This window comes from Pteropus vampyrus, unplaced genomic scaffold, assembly GCF_000151845.1.
Source record: "Pteropus vampyrus isolate Shadow unplaced genomic scaffold, Pvam_2.0 Scaffold276, whole genome shotgun sequence".
Classification (NCBI taxonomy): Eukaryota; Metazoa; Chordata; class Mammalia; order Chiroptera; family Pteropodidae; genus Pteropus; species Pteropus vampyrus.
The window spans coordinates 1,027,832-1,046,408 of NW_011889057.1; the positions used below are offsets into that span (position 1 = coordinate 1,027,832).

General features: G+C 39.2%; 1 protein-coding gene across 1 annotated transcript; it reads left to right on the forward strand.

The window, feature by feature from the left end:
• Positions 1 to 2,037: 2,037 nt before the first annotated feature.
• On the forward strand, positions 2,038 to 17,075 carry PYM1 (PYM homolog 1, exon junction complex associated factor). The gene is made up of 3 exons (XM_011375717.2): positions 2,038 to 2,128; positions 15,642 to 15,735; positions 16,140 to 17,075. The coding sequence occupies exons 1-3, from the start codon at positions 2,095 to 2,097 to the stop codon at positions 16,621 to 16,623; spliced, it is 612 nt and encodes a 203-aa protein (XP_011374019.1). The 5' UTR covers positions 2,038 to 2,094; the 3' UTR covers positions 16,624 to 17,075.
• The last annotated feature ends 1,502 nt before the right edge of the window (positions 17,076 to 18,577 follow it).

The following is an 18,577-nucleotide window of genomic DNA, read 5'->3' on the forward strand; positions in this document are numbered from 1 at the left end:
CTAATATGAAATAATGTGGAATCAGTTATACTTTAGGCTTCTTTGTGTCTTCTTTAGCATCTGTGCTCCATAATACCCCAAGTCAACAGTTACTGGTGGGGGTGGGAGAAAGAAAGGCCAAGAAACATCTCAGGAGGAGGCCTGTAATGCCTACAGCTCCAGGTGCTCATTTCTTTAAACAACCACATCATAAAAATCAGAAAGAAAGAAACCACAATGAACAAAGGGAAAGGAAAAAACAACAGCCTTGTTCTCCCCAGCCTCTTCTTTCCTCTCTTCCTCCTCAGGGTGGAGGGCCACATCCGGGCCCCAGGCTGGGTCCCAGGCAGATCTGCTAGGCAGACAATTGAGTTTCACTTCCTGTCAACCCAGAGCTGAGACAGGATGTATGGGGGCATACTGGGGGGCCCAGGTTTGGGTAGTTGACGGGGGCCACTTTAGGATTCCCTCTTGCCAAGATCCATGGAGCAGCCCACTAGTATTAGTACAAGTACTTCTCAGGTAGTAGAGTCAAGATCAATGCATCCCTCTAGTTTTTAGGGACTTCATCCCACATTCTCGCCTCTATTAGTAACAAGGCTAAGGACAGGATGCTAGACCTGGTAGGGATGAAAGACATTGGTAAAAAGCAGGGCATGCACAGTGTTAGAACACTTGCAATAACCGTTTTGAATGCAAACCAGTTTTTATAGTCTTTTGAGACCTTCTGAGTTGAGCCTCTGGTGGAAGTCAGGGAGGTGGAGCATAGGAAGGTAAGCTGTTGACCCTAGAAAACTTCTGAAGCTCCCTTTCGAAGCCTTAGGAATTTCCTAGTCAGCCATTGTTTGTTTTTTAAGTGGGAAACGCAGCTTAGTGTTGGAAGTAGTCACTAATATTCGCCTTCTCCATCCTCCCTGGTTCCAAGGGTACTGTTGGACATTGACCTAAGCCAATGTGAGAGATTTAGGGGAAGGTTAAAAGGATTGATAAGGAAAAAGCAACATGGGGGTGGGGGAGGGGAGAGGTGACACCTGAGAGGGGTGACCTCCCAGCCTGCAGGGGAAACGGGTTGAGCAGGATTTAGCCCCGAAGGAACAACAGCTGCTGAAAAGAACAGGGGAGGGAAAACAGTCGAGTTCATCTAAAGAATAAGGAGGCACGGGGTAGTGCAGGACTGTAAAGGGAGTGACCGTATGGGCTGGGATACTGGCGAGGTGCCCGGCTTTCGATCCTCAGTGCCCAAAGACTTGAACGAGGTTAATTAGAATACTAACTGGGTCCACCCAGAAGCCTTCACCTTGCCCTCTGACCCTGGGGCCCCGCCCGAGGAGGCTCCCGGGGTCAAAGGCCGGAGCAAACTTAAGCTGTTGTCATTTCGACGCCTGAATCCCGGGGCTGCTCCAGGGGTAGGGCCAGGCTAGGGCTGCCAGCCCAGTCTGGCCACCGCCTCTTCAGCGTGGAAGCCGCCGGCAACCCTGAGGCTGCGGGGACAGGTGGCGGACCGGCATCATCCTCTGCCTTCTCTCGCAGCTGTCAGTCCCGAGGGCTGAGCCTGGCGACCGAGGGCAGTCGGCGCGCCATTTCGACCTGCCCACCTTCTAAGAGAGGGTTAGTTGGGGGGTCTTCCATTTGCCCCCAACAACACTAGCGTGCCCCAGTGCGTTCCCGGAGTTTGCTCTCCCTGCTCCATGTCCCCAAGCCGTTCTTTGACCCGGGTACGGGACAGGGCCTGAATATTTTTCCTTTTCTCATTTATCAGACCCCCGCTTCCGGGTGCAGGTGGGCCTTCTCCCCTTATTCCTCGCAGGTCCTGGACGAAGAGTGCCTGTGATGAGAAGGGCTGTGACTCGGAACTTCTCTCGACGCCCAGAGGACTGTTTTACACGTAGCAGGCGCTCAATAATGGCATTAGTGGCAATAAAAGAGACCACGGCTTTTATTTTACAAAAGTCTTCAGCTTCTACTCCTTGCTTCCTCCTCCACCTCTATGCATGAAATGGTGTACTCTCCCTTTAAGACTAAAATGGTGTCTTGCTACGATCAGGACTCTACTTCCGGTGGGGAGGGGGGCGGGACCCCAGCCCGCTCACGCCGGAAGTGGTTTGCGTTTTCAAGATGGCGACTCCCTATGTAACTGACGAGACCGGCGGTGAGTGCGGGAGGCGCGGAGCCGCTTCTCCCCGGGCTCTCGGGGCTGGGGTTCGGACTTGGAAAGGGGTCTGTGCCCCGCCCATCCTGGGGCCCCTCCTTTGCCCCGCCCTCCGGACCGCCTTCCCCATTCATTCTCTCCTAGGGGTGTTACCTGCGCCCCCTTCTGGTCTCCACTTTAGGGGTCTCTGCTTCCGGTCACCCAAACCCTGGGGTCCTTCAATGCTGGTCCCTGCTCCAGGACCCTATGGGCCCTTAGCTTTCCTCCAGCAGTTGAAACTCCAGTATCTCTTTTGGGTTCTCCAGCCTTGGGGGCTCCTACACTCTCAGTTCCCTCCAATTCCTGCCCTCCTCTTGTCCCCTCCCCCATTTCTTAGCTATACCTGCTTTCTGCCCTACCACAGCCACATTTTAATTCTTTTTCTCGAAACTATGTATATGGAAGATCTCATTGCTACATAGTGCTTTTCCACTCTCATCTTCATTGTTGGGTCACTGAGATCCAGAAGTGAGAAGAAAAGAAGAACCTAATATATATAACTTTCAGCTTGAGTTTTCTCTTTGATGGCCCCACCCTTCTCTACCTTCTTTGGTGAAGGTGCTAAGAGTTGAGGGATCTAAGGTGCTAGAAGGCAAACCTGGAAGGTGTCTAGTGGCCTTTAGAGCCCTCTGACAAGTTGATAGAACCCACAGTTCTGGTTAGCGAAGAATTTCCAGCCTGACTGATTGAGATGCTGAAGTGTCAGTGTATGTGAGCCTTATATATTGAAACCTGAAAATCAGGATTTTCACTGTGGTTTTGTCTCATCCGAATTTCCTCGTCTTTAGAAAATGTGCATAGTAATATTTACCTATTGACGATCAAATAAGATAGTATATGTGAAAGCAATTTATAAAATGCTTTGTAGGTAAGATATTACTGTTTTTTTGGTAGCCCTCATTGTGTATGTGTAGTCTTCTGTACAAGTGACACTGTGCCTGTGCTGTGGTACATAATCTGTTTTAAAATGTGCTATTAATGCTTCTTGCTTTGCTGATTTGTGTTCCTTAACATCCTAACCCACTTCTCCTGTGGTATCTATTGACAACCCAAGTCTCTGCTACCTTTCCTCAACCTCACGTTTCAAAGTGGTACAGCTTCTGCTCTCTACTCAGTAGGTCTTTCTTCAACTAGCTCCTTTTGATGTGTGCTTTGAAAATATTAAATTTCCAGTACACTTCTCTTTATTCAAAACTGTTTCTTTAAACTGATTTAATAAAAATCCAGTTATCACATCTTACCCTATCCTCCCATCAAAGGGATATCTTCTGTTTTCTATGATGGTGTGAAAGAGGAAAAGGAATCACACTGCTTTTTTGCTTTCCCCTGCTATTTCTACATTATTGATCTACCACTGTCACTCTAATACTCGTGGAAGGGATTGCCATATAATTACAGCATTTTCTCTAAAACCTCGGGGTCATCATCTACTGCCTACAGGGACCCAGACCTATCACATCATATATTTTCCTCCACTCTGTTTCTTGCTCTCATTCCTGGTACCCGCAGCAGCTTTGGGATACTCTGATCTTATGGTTCCTCAGCATGAGACCATTGACTTTCCTTCGTATTTTCAAACCAGCTACACATCAGAATCACTACAACTTGGACTTCTCCTATGATACTGCTTCTTCTTCAGGTGCTTCCCATCACTTATTTTAGCCTCCTTCTAAGTCACCTTTTTCACTACCTCATACCCATAGAATCAGCGTTTTTCCCTCCTTAGGTTCTCTGGTTTTTGACCTTACCCATTTCATTGAATCTACCAGTACCTTCATGATTACCTTTCATGCTGCCCTGTTAGACTTCTGTGACCAGCCACTTTGATACTATCCTCATTGCTTTCTTCATTCATTTTGATCTTCTGTACTAAGTAGACACTTCTGTTATCTTGAATCATACCCATCAACTGTTTTCTTGACTTCTGCTTCTAGGCCACAGTGTATGGCTAGAGAAAAAGTACAGAAGCTAGCAGATCCAGTATAACATAATTTATTGTTAACTTCTGCCAAGATCACAGCTTCTCTCCAACTCTTTTTTCTTGATTTGCTTACATTCTGCCATGGCTATTTCCCCAACCTTTTTAATTCTCGGCGATCCTCGCTTTTAATTCTCCCTTATGTGCAAATGACCTCACTTTCTATTTCATTGAAAAATCAAGGCCCATCATTTGTTTCTTTCCTGTACACAGCTTGATTTCTTGAGTATCTGGACTATGCATACTATTTCCATTTCCTCACTGCTTATTTGTTTCTTAAAACTCTTTACAATTTTTGTTTCTAGCACCAACATTTCCTGAGTTGCCAATTCCCCTAATTGTGTGGTGAATAGCTTTCATTCCTGGATATACAGTCACACATCAAATACAATCTGGTCAAAATCAAGATCAGTTTTTTTCTTCCTTATTTCTGTTAAAGGCACCATTGTTCTAGCCAACCCAAGATCAATTTTTCTTTTTGCATCATTTTTTTGCCTCTTTCTCGCTCTTCTTAAAATTTTAAATAGACTTTATGTTTAGAACATTTTTAGATTTATAGAAAATTTGAGATGATATAATTCCTGTGTACGTTATACTCAGTTTCCCCTATTATTAAAATCTTGCATTAGTATGATACTGTTATTGCAATTAATGAACCAATATTGATATATTATTAACTAAAGTCCATACGTTATTCAGATTTCCTTAGCTTTTACCTTTTTTTTTTTTCTATTCCAGGATCCCATCCAGTACACCACATTACATTTAGTTCTCATGTCTCCTTAAGCTCTTTTTGGCTGTGACAGTTTCTCAGCCTTTCCTTGTTTTTGATGACCTTGACAGTTTTGAGAAGTCAGGTATTTTGTAGGATGCCCCTCTATCGGAATTTGATGTTTTTCACATGATGAGACTGGGGTTATGTATTTTTTGGGGGTTAACCATAGAGGTAAAGTGACATTTTCATTATATCATGTCAAGAGTAAATAGTATCACAGTGAATTTTTAGTGTTGATATGGACCATGATGACCTGGCTGAGGTAGTGTTTTGTAAGGTTTCTCCACTGTAAAAGTTACTCTTTTCCCCTCTCTTTCCATACTGTACTCTTTAGAAGAAAGTCAGTATTCATAGCCCATACTTATTTTTCCTTTTTAAAAAATTAAAAAAAATTTAATCCCAGTTGACATCCAATATTACAATAGTTTCAGGTGTACAGCATAGTGGTTAGACATTTATATAAATTACGAAGTGATCTCCCAATAAGTCTTGCACACACCTGACACCATGTATAGTTATTACAGTTTTATTGACTAGTCCCTAAGCTGTACTTTACATCTCAGTGACTATTTTGTAATTGCCAATTTATACTTCTTAATCCCCTCACATTTTCACCCAGCTCTCTAACACCCCTTCCATGTGGCAACCATCAGTTCTTTGCATCTATGAGTTTGTTTCTGTTTTGTTTATTTTGTTTCTACATATAAGTGAAATTATATAGTATTTGTTTTTCTAGATCTTACTTATTTCACTTAGCATAATACCCACTAGGTTCATCTGTGTTGTCACAAATGGTAAGATTTTATTTTTTTATGGCTGAGTAATATTCCATTGTATACATGTACCACATATTCTTTATCTCTCTTTGTCTTTGATTGGAACATTTACATTTAAATTAATTATTGATAGGTATGTATGCCATTTTATTGTTTTCTGATTGTTTTTGTTTTTTCTTCCTGTTCCTTTCTTACTCTATTGCTCTCTTTTATGTCAATGACTTTCTGTAGTGTTGTGTATGGATTCCTTTCTCTTTATTTCTTATATATCTCTTGTAGATTTTTGCTTTGTGGTTACATGTACTTTGTATGTACCAATCTATGTTTATAGCAATCTATTTTAAGTTGGTTACTTAAGTTCGAACACATTCTAAAATCACTACAATTTTTACTCACCTCTTTCACGTTTATATTTTTGTCATTATTTTTTACTTCTTTTGTGTGTGTTTGTATTTCTTAATTTACTGTTGTTAATTACACATGATCTTCCTACTTTTGCCTTTTAACTTTTGTACTAGTTTTAGTATTGGTCAATCCAGTGCTTTTATTATGTGTTTGCCTTTGTCAGTGAGAATTTTTTTTTCTTTGCAATATATTTTCTTCTTAACATATATTTTTTCTTCTTCTTAAAGAAGTCTCTATAACATTTTATTTTCTCTTCCCCCCAATATTTCTTATAATACTGGTTTGGTGTTGATGAACTTCTTCAAATTTTTCTTGTCTAAGATCATAGCCCACACTTCGAGAGTAGAGAGTTGTGTTCCCTTCCTTAAGGATGGAGTATTTACATACATATATATATTTGGAATTCTTCTGCACAGGAGATTTATCTCTTCTCTCTCATGTATTTATTCATTCACTTATTTATATCAGTATAGATTTGGGTTATAATCCAGTGCTATTGTATTCATTTTATTGCTCAAAAGTTCCCACTTTGGACATTATGAGCTCTTTTAGTTGGCCCTGTGTCCCTTTGGCATACCCCAATCAGAGTTGGTTTGTGTTTTTGTTTTTTTAGCTCTTCCTTACTTTCTGGCACTAGAAGATGCTGCAGGCTCATCTTGTATATTTCTACCCCAGTCCTAGAATCAGCCATTTCTCCAAGGAGCCCTTGTTCCTTGTACTAGGGCATGATACAGAAAACCAAAAAATCAGAGCACTAGGTATTTTTGCTGCTATTGGAATGTTTTGCATCATTTAGTTCTCTCTTGCTCCTTGTCCCACACACATCAGTTGTCAAGATACCATTTTTCTCTTCCTACTGCCATTACCCTTACTTAGTCTATCTTCAATAATTGTTAGCTATATGGCCTTGAGAATTTTAAGCCTTGGTAACCTAAGCCTTAGTTTTCTCATCAGTGAAATAGGAACAATAATGCCTAAACATAGGATTGTTGCGAGAATTAAAATTAAATGAAATAATGTATACGTCTAGCACATAGAAAGTGCCCAACAAATGGTTCTATAATTATTACTGTTATATGGATTAGAGGAGATTATGTATGCAAAATATCGAGCATAGGTACTTGGGTCATTTTAAGTACTTGATAAAATTCTAGTTTCTTTTATGCTGTTAATATTTCTGTGACCTCCTAAGTAGTTGTCTTATCTCCAGTCTCTCTGTTTCAGTTCATTTGATACACTTATCAGATTATTGCTGTTTAAGTACAAATTTAGTTATGTAATTTTTGTTCAGTATAATTCATCTACCGAGAGTCCACTGTTAAATTTGGCATATAGCCTTCTGATCTTTATTTTTTCCATGCCTTTTGAAAACATTTTTTAAACAGACAGTATATGAACTTTTATATCTTTTTAATTTAATTTAACTTTATGACATAAATATTTTTCTTGCTATTAGGAACTATTCGTAAACATCATTTAAAATACTGGCAGAGTGTTTTATTGTTTGAGCACATACCCTCTGTTTCCTTTCTTCTGTTATTGGAATTTACTGATGTTTCCAGAATTTTTATTATTAGAACTCTATGAATATTTTTGTGCATAAATTTTTGCCTGCATTTAGGGTTATTTTCTTTGGATATATTTTCCTGAAGTAGAATTACTGGGTTGGAGGGTACAAACATTTATTTTTTTATTAATTGTAAAATTAATTCATGTTGATTCCAGAACCCAAAGATGACTACAGTTACATTTTCTTTTAGTTTTTCTTTCTGGGCACATATAGCATATCTATATTTAACATAATTGAGATGATACCAAATGGCTGTATTTCCCAAAATATGATCCTCAGAACACTTCCTAGTCCTGTGAGATGTGCTACAAAATAACTAAAATAAAAACAAGTTTCCTGGGGTCAAGTGCATTTGGGAAACACTGTAAACCATATTCCCATCTTGGATATTCACATGAATAAGAACATATTAAACTGACTTAAGTCTTGCTGATAAAAACAAAATAGTTTTTCTATGTTTAACCTAAAATTTCCCAAACTTATTTAACAATTTTTTTAGGTAACTCTTGTTAATGTCTTATGGACATCTAGTATTTCATATAACAAAAGCTTTGAGAAATGCTGGAAAATGATAGGATTATCTATGCTCTGTTATATTAGCCAAATTGCTTTCTAAAAGGTTTTACCATTGACAATATATGTATGTTCAGTTTCACCACTTTTTTGTACATTGGTATTCTCATCTATTATTATTATCATCATCATCATCATCATTATTATTATTATTATTATTATTTAGTTGGGAGATACAGGAAATGTGTAGGAGGTACCTGCTTCCGTTAAAGCAGGGAGGGGTTCAAAAGAGACTGGGTCTTGCTGTGTTGCCCAGGCTGGAGCCCAGGCTTGAGTGCAGTCGCTATTTATAGGTACAATCCCACTACTGATCAACATGGGAGTTTTGACCTGCTCTGTTTCAGACCTGTGTCAGTTCACCCCTTCGTAGGCAACGTGGTGGTCTCCAGCTCCTGCGGGGGTCACCATACTGATGCCGAACTTAGTGCGAACTTAGTGTGGACATCGGATAGGCATAGAGCGCTACAGCCCGGAACTCCTGGGCTCAAACAATCCTCCTGCCTCAGCCTCCCGAGTAGCTGTGACTACAGGCACGTGCCACCGCACCCAGCGGTATTCTCATCTTTAAAAATTCTACTGCTTTGACAAATGAAAATGTTTTATTGTTTTAATTTATATATTTTTTTGATTATTAGTGAGGTTTAACTTTTTTATTTTCCTCATTTCAACACAATATACACTAGGGGTATAAAAACTACTTTGCAACCCACAGCCTGAGTTTTGAATTCTGCTACAGCTTGCTGACTTTGTAACTCTGGGCAAAGTCATTAGTTATTAAATTTCTCATCATCTTTAAAACTGGAATAATCCTTCATGGAGTTGCGAAAATGAAATAATGAGCACTGTCCCTGACATGAAGCAAGCACTCAATAGAAGGTAGCTCCTATTATCTTTCCAGAATTGACTATAAAATTTCAATATGGACCATTCACTCTAACACTCAAGATACTACTCACTAATATGAGCACAAACCACTTTTTAGTAAAGTATTATCACATACTATGATGCTGCCTATACCCTCCATTGAAGCTGGGCTACATAGTATAAGACAGGCGCAACAGTAAATGTGCTGATGTGTAAACTTTGTTATCAGAACTGAGTTCAGATTGCAGGTACACTCTGCCTTTGTGATCTTGAACATGTCTTTAACCTCTTGACTGTTTTCTTAGCTGTAGATGATAATATCTACCCATTGTCTAGATTCAATAATATATGTAAAGTTTTTGTAGCCACTTATTAATAAATGCTCTTTTCTACTAGTTCTTAACATACTGTGAGTTTTCCACTACTATGATTTTGCTTGTTATTCCTCTTAGAATGCCCATTTCCTTCTTTCTTCTGCCTGCAGAAATATCGGCCGCTGATTTATCAATATTACTACTACTACTACTACTACTACTACTACTACTGCTGCTGCTACTACTACTACTACTACTACTACTACGACGTAGTCTTTAAGATCAAGATTTTCATGATTTTATGTCACCTTCCCCCATCACACAGGGTGTGATCATTTATTCTCTTGAAATCTCTTGTCAGTATATATGAATGTCTCTTAGGATGCTTAAGACATTTATATTTTTATTCTATCCCTTGTTTGCCTAACTTGCCCACCCTCCTTATTTAGACTGTGAATTTCTTGAAAGTAGGGACCATTTTACTTACCTTGCTAATCTCTGTAGCACTTTGTATAGTACTTTTCTCATAGGAGGCTTTCAGTAGTTTATTGCATTTAATTAATTTGTAGTCGGGCTTCTAACCACTATACTTTTCTAAGGCAATATTCTTGGCGATAACTGCAGCTTTCCAGAGTGCCAAAAATCTTTTTTTTCTTAATCTCTCTGCAGTATTTAATACTGTTAATCACCTGCTTTTACTTAAAATTTTTTTGGGTCTCAATGGCGTAGCATTGTCCTGTTTCTTCTTTCCTAGAATCATTTTCTTTTATTGCTGACACCTTCCTTGAGTAACATGATCGTGACCATTCCTCCAAATTGGATCTTTTCATATTTTTTCTATGTTAGAAACCACACCTAGGTCTTGTAATTGTTGGCCCTGAGATCATCCTCAAGCTCAGATCTGTGACTCAGATCTCTTTTCTTACTTGAAGCAGGTCCCAGGGATTCCCTTTAACAGTCACTTCCACCTAACTGCGTGGAGTTCTCCCAAGCTTGCTGTGTTGTTTCTTCACCGTCTTCCTGCCATCCCTGAAAACAAGTCCCTTTCAGTTTAAAGAAACAGATTGAGAGTTATAAAACAGCAGATGTGGGGAAATAACAAAGCTTATAAAATCGTTATAGTAGCAGCCTCTAATCTGTAGTTTCTGACTCAAAGATATTACCTGAAAATCCTAATATTCTGCCCTTGGTTTTTATTTCTAGGGGTAGGAATCGCCAGACCTCTTCTTTCTTTTTGACTTTACCTTTGGATACTATCAAGGCCCCGGAATGGAACCAAGATAACAGAATAGGTGCTCCTTTGTGATAATGGGCTATTTGTATCTCTGAGGGCTTCCAGTTAGGATGGTCATTCAAGAAATTTCTTCTGCCCTATCTTTTCTCACATTCTATGTTTACTAGTCTTAAAGCTTTGACTGTAATCTCTGCAGTTTACTTAAATATATGTTACTTAGCATTGTCCCTTTCTCCTTAATTCCATGTAAAACACTGCCTGTGTAGAACTGAATCAGTTATTTTCATAAAGTTGTCTTCTCTGGACTTTATATCAGTGGTTTTTATTATCCAAATTTTCCACATTAAAAAGTGATATTGTAATTGTTCATTTGTGTTCTTATTTATTACCTTTCTTCCTCACCAGAATGCATACTGCAAGAAGGCTAGACCCTTGCTTTATTCATTTTTGTATCCCTAAGTCCTGTTACAGAGCAGATGCTCAATAAACATTTAAAATCCATGCGTGAATAAATGTTATTACCAAATGCCCTACCTGCCCACAGGTATATTGTGAAAAATAAGAGAGTACATGTGAAAAGCACCAGATTAAATTCACTTTAGCACTTTCAGTTATTCTTCTCTCTAATCGAAATCTTGGCAGTCTTCAGATCCTTATTCTTCCTGATGAATTTTTCTTTCATTTTCCTTTCAGTACCCATTCAGAGCATCTAAATCAGGTCTTCTCACATTGAGGCTGTTACTTTCATTTTTTTCTACCTTTAGTTTATTTTACACATTTTTAGGTTAATCTTAAAGCATTGCTTTGAGATCATCTGTACTCCCTTGTTGGCCTTCAGTATTCTACAGCCTGAAGCTCAAGTGCAGGCTCAAGAGGAAATTGGATACCTTTCATCTTCTAACTAATTTACCTTTAGTCTCTTTTCCCATTACATATGCTTTTTGCCCAAAATATTCTGGATTCTTGCTATTCTGTAATATGATACTTGAGTTTATTTATTTATTAATTTGAATTAATTACAGTCTTCTGTGGGCCAAGCCCTTTGCATCAAATATCAAAGACAAAGTGTCTGCTCTGAAGCAAGCAAATAATTATTTTAAACCTTAGAGCGTGATAAAGGCTGAAACAGGTGCTGTGGGTGCACAAAGGGCAACTTCTAACCTGGGATGGGGTGGGTAGGTCAGGGAAGATTTCACTAAGTAGTTTATACTTGAACTCGATTTTTAAAAATAAATAGGAATTAACTAACATTTGAATCAAGGAAGGTCTATTCTAAGCAAAAGGAAGCAAAAGCAAAACGTCAGAATAGAGACACCTTGAGGTGAAATTTGTGAATATTTCAGTGGCTGGAGCAAAGCATATGAGTGACTGGGTGCTAAGAGTCTGGAGACAAGCAAGAGCTGGGTCAAGAAGGACTTTTGTGTGTGGTTTCAATGTACATACTCTGAGGGCAACAAGAATCCAGGAAGAATTTTAAGTAGGAGCATTACTAGTCCAATTTGTCCCTTTGTTTATGTCATCCCAAAAATCTGAAATACATCCCTTTCTCCTCTTTCCTCATAGCATTCACCTGTCCAAATCCTGCTCATTTTCCAAAGATCACAACAGACGCTGTATCTTCCATAAAATCCTTATAATCACTTGGTCAAAAGTAATTTCACTCTTTGTGTACCTATTCTCCAAGCCATATAGGTTTGAAACCTAAAAAAACCCATAATATAACAACGATAATGGGAATTCATAAAAAGAAAAAGATATTTATAATCTAATCACCAACATAACTTCGTATTGCACATTCTTTTCTAAACATACAAATATGCATAACAAAACTGAAATTACGACATAATTTAATTATGTTTTATATTATGTCGCATTACATGATTTAAAATTTTTTAAATCATTTTTAATGAATGTTTTATAAACCATTCCTGTATAACTGGATGTGAAGTTTGTTTTTAATTTTTAGCTATTTATACATAATGCCATAATTTTTATATGATTCTCCTTTTTTCTTTTTTTGTTTTTTTCTTGTTGGAACTATTTCCTTATGCTAAATCCTCAAGATTAAAATAACTAAAACAAAATGTTTTGAATTATCTTTGACTTTAACTCCCTAACCTTAACCCCTCGCACAATCAGTGAATTACCAAGTGTTGTTTATCCTTTGATAATGTACTTGACATCATTCTCTTTCTTTCCATTCTCACTGTTTCTGCCTGTTCTGTCCCTTATGCCAGGATTATTGCAATCCTTTTTTCCTAACTGATTTCCCCCAATGTTTTCCTTTTCCAATTCACCTTCTTTTCATGCCAGATTAATTGCTCTAAGGCACTGCTTTGGATTAAAAAAAAAATCATTCGATTGACAGATATTTATTGAATTCATACTATGTGCCAGATATTAAATCTTTTAACTGGCATTTCAAGGTATGAACATCCTCCCCTCATTTACTTTACACCAGCCCTCTGACTCAGCCAGACTGGTATAGTCACTGTCTCCTGAACATGCCGTACACATTCACATGCCATGCACATTCACATGCCTGAAATTTTGTTTTAGAATGAGCTTCTGTTTAGAGTCCATTCTGCTTCCCTTTTCTCATTAACTTTAGTTTGACTCTTTCTTTAAAGCCCAGCTCTGTCTCAGTCCTCCCTCCCTGAAGCCTCTCAGTTTTTTCATTCTTCAGTTTTTACTCTTGTCTCTAAAGTGTTACAGCTGAGTAAACAACATCCTCATTCTCTTTTATTCACCAGATAAATTTGAAATTCCTTGATCTGTTTTTAAGGCTTTCTAAGATCTTGCCCCATTTTTTATTTTCAACCTGGCTTCTTATTATTCCCTAACATAAATTGTCTGTTTCCCTGGACTACTCTACTTTCTGTTCTTTAAATACTACATGCCCATTCCCACATCTATACCTTTCTTTGCTCATGTTCGTTCTTTTTCCCATCCCTTCTAGCTATTGAATCTTACCCATTTTGTTTAGCATATTATTTTAGTTTTAATTTTTTTAATGATACTTGCATTTTGAACAAAAACCAACTCATGTAACAATGTATAATCCGTGTGGGAGGCCCATATACTTAAAAAAGAGAGTAATACGATGTATATATATAAATCGTTAATGATTTCTACCACCTCTTCTTCCAGGTTTCTCCTCTTAAGGTAACCAGCATTAAAGGCTTGGTCTCTTGGTATGTGTCCTTCCATACCTTTCTCTTTGCCCCTAACACAGACTCTGTGAACCTTTAAAGGATGCTCCTTGCCCCAACAAGAATGGAAACACTCTACACCAGTATTCTCAAAATGTTGTCCAGGACCCTTGGGGGTTCCCTAAGACCTTTTCAGAAGGTCTGCAAGCATAACGATTTTCATAATATACTAAGGTGTTATTTGCCTTTTTGCTGGGTTGACATTTGCACTAATATGGAAAAGCAAAGGCGGGTAAAGTTGCTGGTTCCTTAGCACTAATCAAGGTGGTGACACCAGCTATACTAGTCATTATAGTCTTCACTGCCATATGCTTATAGTAAATAATGCTAGTTTCACTTAATACCCTTGATGATACAATAAAAATTGTTAATTTTATTAAAACCTAGCCCTTGAAGACACAATTTCTTTTTTCCTATTTTATTGAGTTATAATTGACAGACACATAACATTGTATAAGTTTAAGGTGTACAATATGAAGATTTGATGATACATGTATATATTGTGAAATGTTTACCACAATAAGATTAGTTAACACATCCTTCACCTCACATGGTTACCATTTTGAGAACATTAAAGCTCTACTCTCAGCAAATTTCAGGTATACAATATAGTTTTGTTAACTATAGTCACCAAACTTATTCATCTTATAACTGGAGGTTACACATCTTTTTAATGTTCTTTGTGGACTAAACGAGAAGTAAGCGTGAAACACTCTGCCGCACACTGAAGATGGTGTGTCAAGGAAAAGCCCTGGTGCAGTTTTCCAAATTGCAAGTGAAATTAGCTTCTTTTTCATAAAACTTGAAAGAACCACTGACAAACTAGTAATTCAGACCTGAGTATCCGATAGGCATTTTCCTGAAAATGAAGGAAGTGAGCCTGTTATTTCAGGGAAAACAACTGACAGCATATGTTGCCAATGATAAAATTCAAGCCTTCAAGTGAACATTAGAATTTTGGAAAAATTATATTTGCCATTTTGAACTTGACAGCTTCCCGATAAAGACTTTTCTGATGAATTTAACAAATATGATTTTTTAAATGTTGCATAGTTAAATGCATAATATTGCAAAATAAGAATATAAGGGGGAATCCTGAAATAAAAAATGTTTGAGGATCACTTCTGTACCCATTATCCTGCAGCTTGCTTTTTCACGTAGTATATCATGAACATTCAAAGTCAGTGCATTTATATCTAAAATTCTTTTCCATAACAGCACAGTGATCCACATCAATTTAATTGTTCAGTTCTCCATGGCCATTCAAATTGCTTTTATCATTTTGCTAATTTAACTAATGCAGCAACAAACATTCTTTATATCTTTATGCATGGATGCTTTTATATCTGTAGTATGGATTTCTAAAAGTTGACCTGTTTTTCACTATCCGTCTTAATAAAACTTACCCTTCTTACATCTTCTCTGGTCATTTCTCCTTGTTTTTACCCCCTTTTAGCCTCTTACTCATTTACTGCCTTTTGATGTCCCCATGCTGTTGTCCTATTTTTTAAAAACTTCCTGTTCCTGTCTTGTCTTGCTAACTAGATTATAAAAATAGAAACTCCCCGAGGGCAGGGATGGTGTATTATAGTGTAGAGGCGCTCAGTAAATAATGAGAGAGGAACCGAGGGTTGATATGAGAAAAGAATGCCTTAATGGCTGCATTTAGTAGCCCAGATGGGTGCTGAGGGAAACCGTGCATTCGTGCATTCTTTCATTTTGGGAACTATTTGGTAATTAGAGTAACACTCCAACTTAAATCTCTCATTTCAGGCAAGTACATCGCCTCAACACAGCGACCTGACGGGACCTGGCGCAAGCAGCGGAGGGTGAAAGAAGGCTATGTGCCCCAGGAGGAGGTCCCAGTGTGCGTGGTTAGGAGTGAGGAGGGAGTATTTGATAGGGTCCTTACAGAAAGAAAGAACAAGTATGCCTGTGAGTTCAGGGAAGAATCTTCTGATCCCAGGAATGGCAGGACAACTATCTGAGAAAGGAGAGGAGGGGGTTGGGATTCAGAGATGAGGGAGGGTTACAAGTGACTAGTCCTGTTCCTATGGCTCTGTTCATCAGAACCTCCAAATAGCATTTAGAGAGATCCGGAACCTTGAGACCTAGGGACGCCGCTACCACCTGCAAAACAGAGGAAAGTTGGGGAGGGACCAAGGGAGAGTTAGGAAGCGAGATGAAAAGGGCGAAGTGATTTGGAAGGTTAAGAAAAGGGCTGGAAAAGTCAATCATTCTTTGAAACTTGACATTTTCTGTTCCTTGCAGGTATGAGAACAAGTATGTGAAGTTTTTCAAGAGTAAACCAGAACTGCCCCCAGGGCTGAGCCCTGACGCCACTGCTCCTGTCACCCCATCAAGGCCTGAAGGTGGTGAACCAGGCCTCTCCAAAACAGCCAAACGCAATCTGAAGCGGAAGGAGAAAAGGCGGCAGCAGCAAGAGAAAGGGGAGGCAGAGGCTTTGAGCCGGACTCTCGACAAAGTATCTCTGGGAGAGACAGCCCAACTCCCCAGTGCTCCACAGGGCTCCCGGGCAGCCCCTACAGCTGCTTCTGACCAGCCTGACTCAGCTGCCACCACTGAGAAGGCTAAGAAGATAAAGAACCTAAAGAAGAAGCTTCGGCAGGTGGAAGAGCTGCAGCAGCGGATCCAGGCTGGGGAAATCAGCCAGCCTAGCAAAGAGCAGCTGGAGAAGCTAGCAAGGAGGAGGGCACTGGAGGAGGAGCTAGAGGACTTGGAGCTAGGCCTGTGAAGCCTTTGGGGAATAGGAGAATGGACTGCAGAACAAACCATAGGGCTCTCTGGGATCCTGGTGAATGTGGGCAGCAGCAGTCAGGAGGGCTCTCCCCACATACTGGCCCACTTCCACCTCTCATGGCCCAACTCTGTCCTCCAGAGCCTAACCTCTCCTTCATTCCTTCCTTTTCCTTCTGAACTGCTATTTTTTGGACTTTTCCCTGCTCCCATTCCCAGTGTTCAAAAATCTCAGTGACTACCCCAGGTTCCTTTGCTGCTGATTTGGGTGTCTTGTTCAAAGGAAAATTGGGAGGGTGGGAATCTTTTGGAGAACTGAGGTTGAGGGTGGGGGAGTACGCCCAAGTCTTGGAGTCTTGGTTCTTGTTCAGTGTTTATGGATTATTTCCCCCGCCCCCCCATCCATGACTTTTTTTTTAAAGAACAGAATAAACAAGTAGACAAATTGTCTAGCTTTGCCTCTTTCTTTTCAGCTTCTGGTAGGTGTTTTATCTCTTTCAGTTTGGCACAGGAAGACAAGTTTTGGGAGTAGAGTAATATGCCTTTTAATTTTTAAATTTATGACCAAATTAGCAACACTGATTTCTATATGTTTGCTCAGATTTCAGTGAACAGAAATTAGTGTTAAAATAAAATGAAACAGAACAAATTTCATTTGAGGTGTTAATTTTCAAGTGTCATCATCCTGCTTCATAGTAATGGGGCTTTGTACTGCTCTTAACTGTTTCTGAAGATAGTTGGCCTACTTCGTAGCCTCCCTGGGGCAGCTCATCTGAAATTTTATCTTATCACCCCAAGATGGCATTGTGGGACAAACTGATGATACAGGAAGAGGAATTTACAGCCAAAAAGAGATGTCACTTAATTTTTCCATATCCTCTGATTTCCACACCCTCCTCTATCACAATCTTTATTTCCGGCCAGCTGCTAGTGTAGAAATCAATGGAGGGAGAAGTCAGCTGTAATGAACTATCTAGGGAGTTCAAAAGTTCTTAGCCGGACTCAGAAGGTCCCATGCAATCTGGCCTCATTTCTTGCCATTCTTCGACTCTGCTCAAACTGCTCCAGCTATACTGAACTTTTTAGTTCGTCAAATGAGCCATATTCTCTCTGAGCAGAACCCTTGCCGTTTCCTTTGCCTAGGTTCTCTTCCTGACCCCCTCTCCTTAATCAACTTTTCCTTGGCCTTTGGATCAGCCTCTCTGGGGAAACTTCCACTACCCTCAAATACTAATTTAGGTGCCTCTCTTTTATTTGCAAAATTTTTTATTTTTCAATTACAGTTGACATACAATATTATATTAGTTTCAGACGTACAACATAGCGATTAGACTTACAAAGCGATCACCCTGATAAATCTAGTACCCATCTGACACCATACATACTTATTATAATATTATTGACTATACTCCCTACGATAGTCTTTACATTTTGTAACTACCAATTTGTACTTTTTAATCCCTTCCCCTTTTTCACTCATCCTCCCCAACCCCCTCCTATCTGGTATCCATCAAAATGTTCTGGTGCCTCTCTCTAACTTGCTTCCTTATCACTCTACACTTATGGTTATGGTAGCATTTATTACATTATGTTGTCATGCTTGTTTACTTGTTAGCACTTCTTGTCCTCGTTAGATCATTTGTGCCTCAAGCCTTGGGACTGTGTTTTTCATCACTGTATCCCAGTACCCAACATAGTAAATTTTCAAATATTTGCCTAACTGAATGATGCCACAAGTCATGTGGAGAAACAGAAGAGGAGGGATAATTTGAGCCTTGCACAAATGATCAGTTAATGAGGACTTGACTGGGCACCTCAGTGTGAGACCAAATCCCCAAGTTCCCTTGTGTAGGACCCCTAGCCAATTATAAAGATTTTATAAATAGGATTTAATTGGCTTATATGTAGGTGTTCGATGCTTTCTAAGTTTAGGTGTTTTAGAAGAATCTATA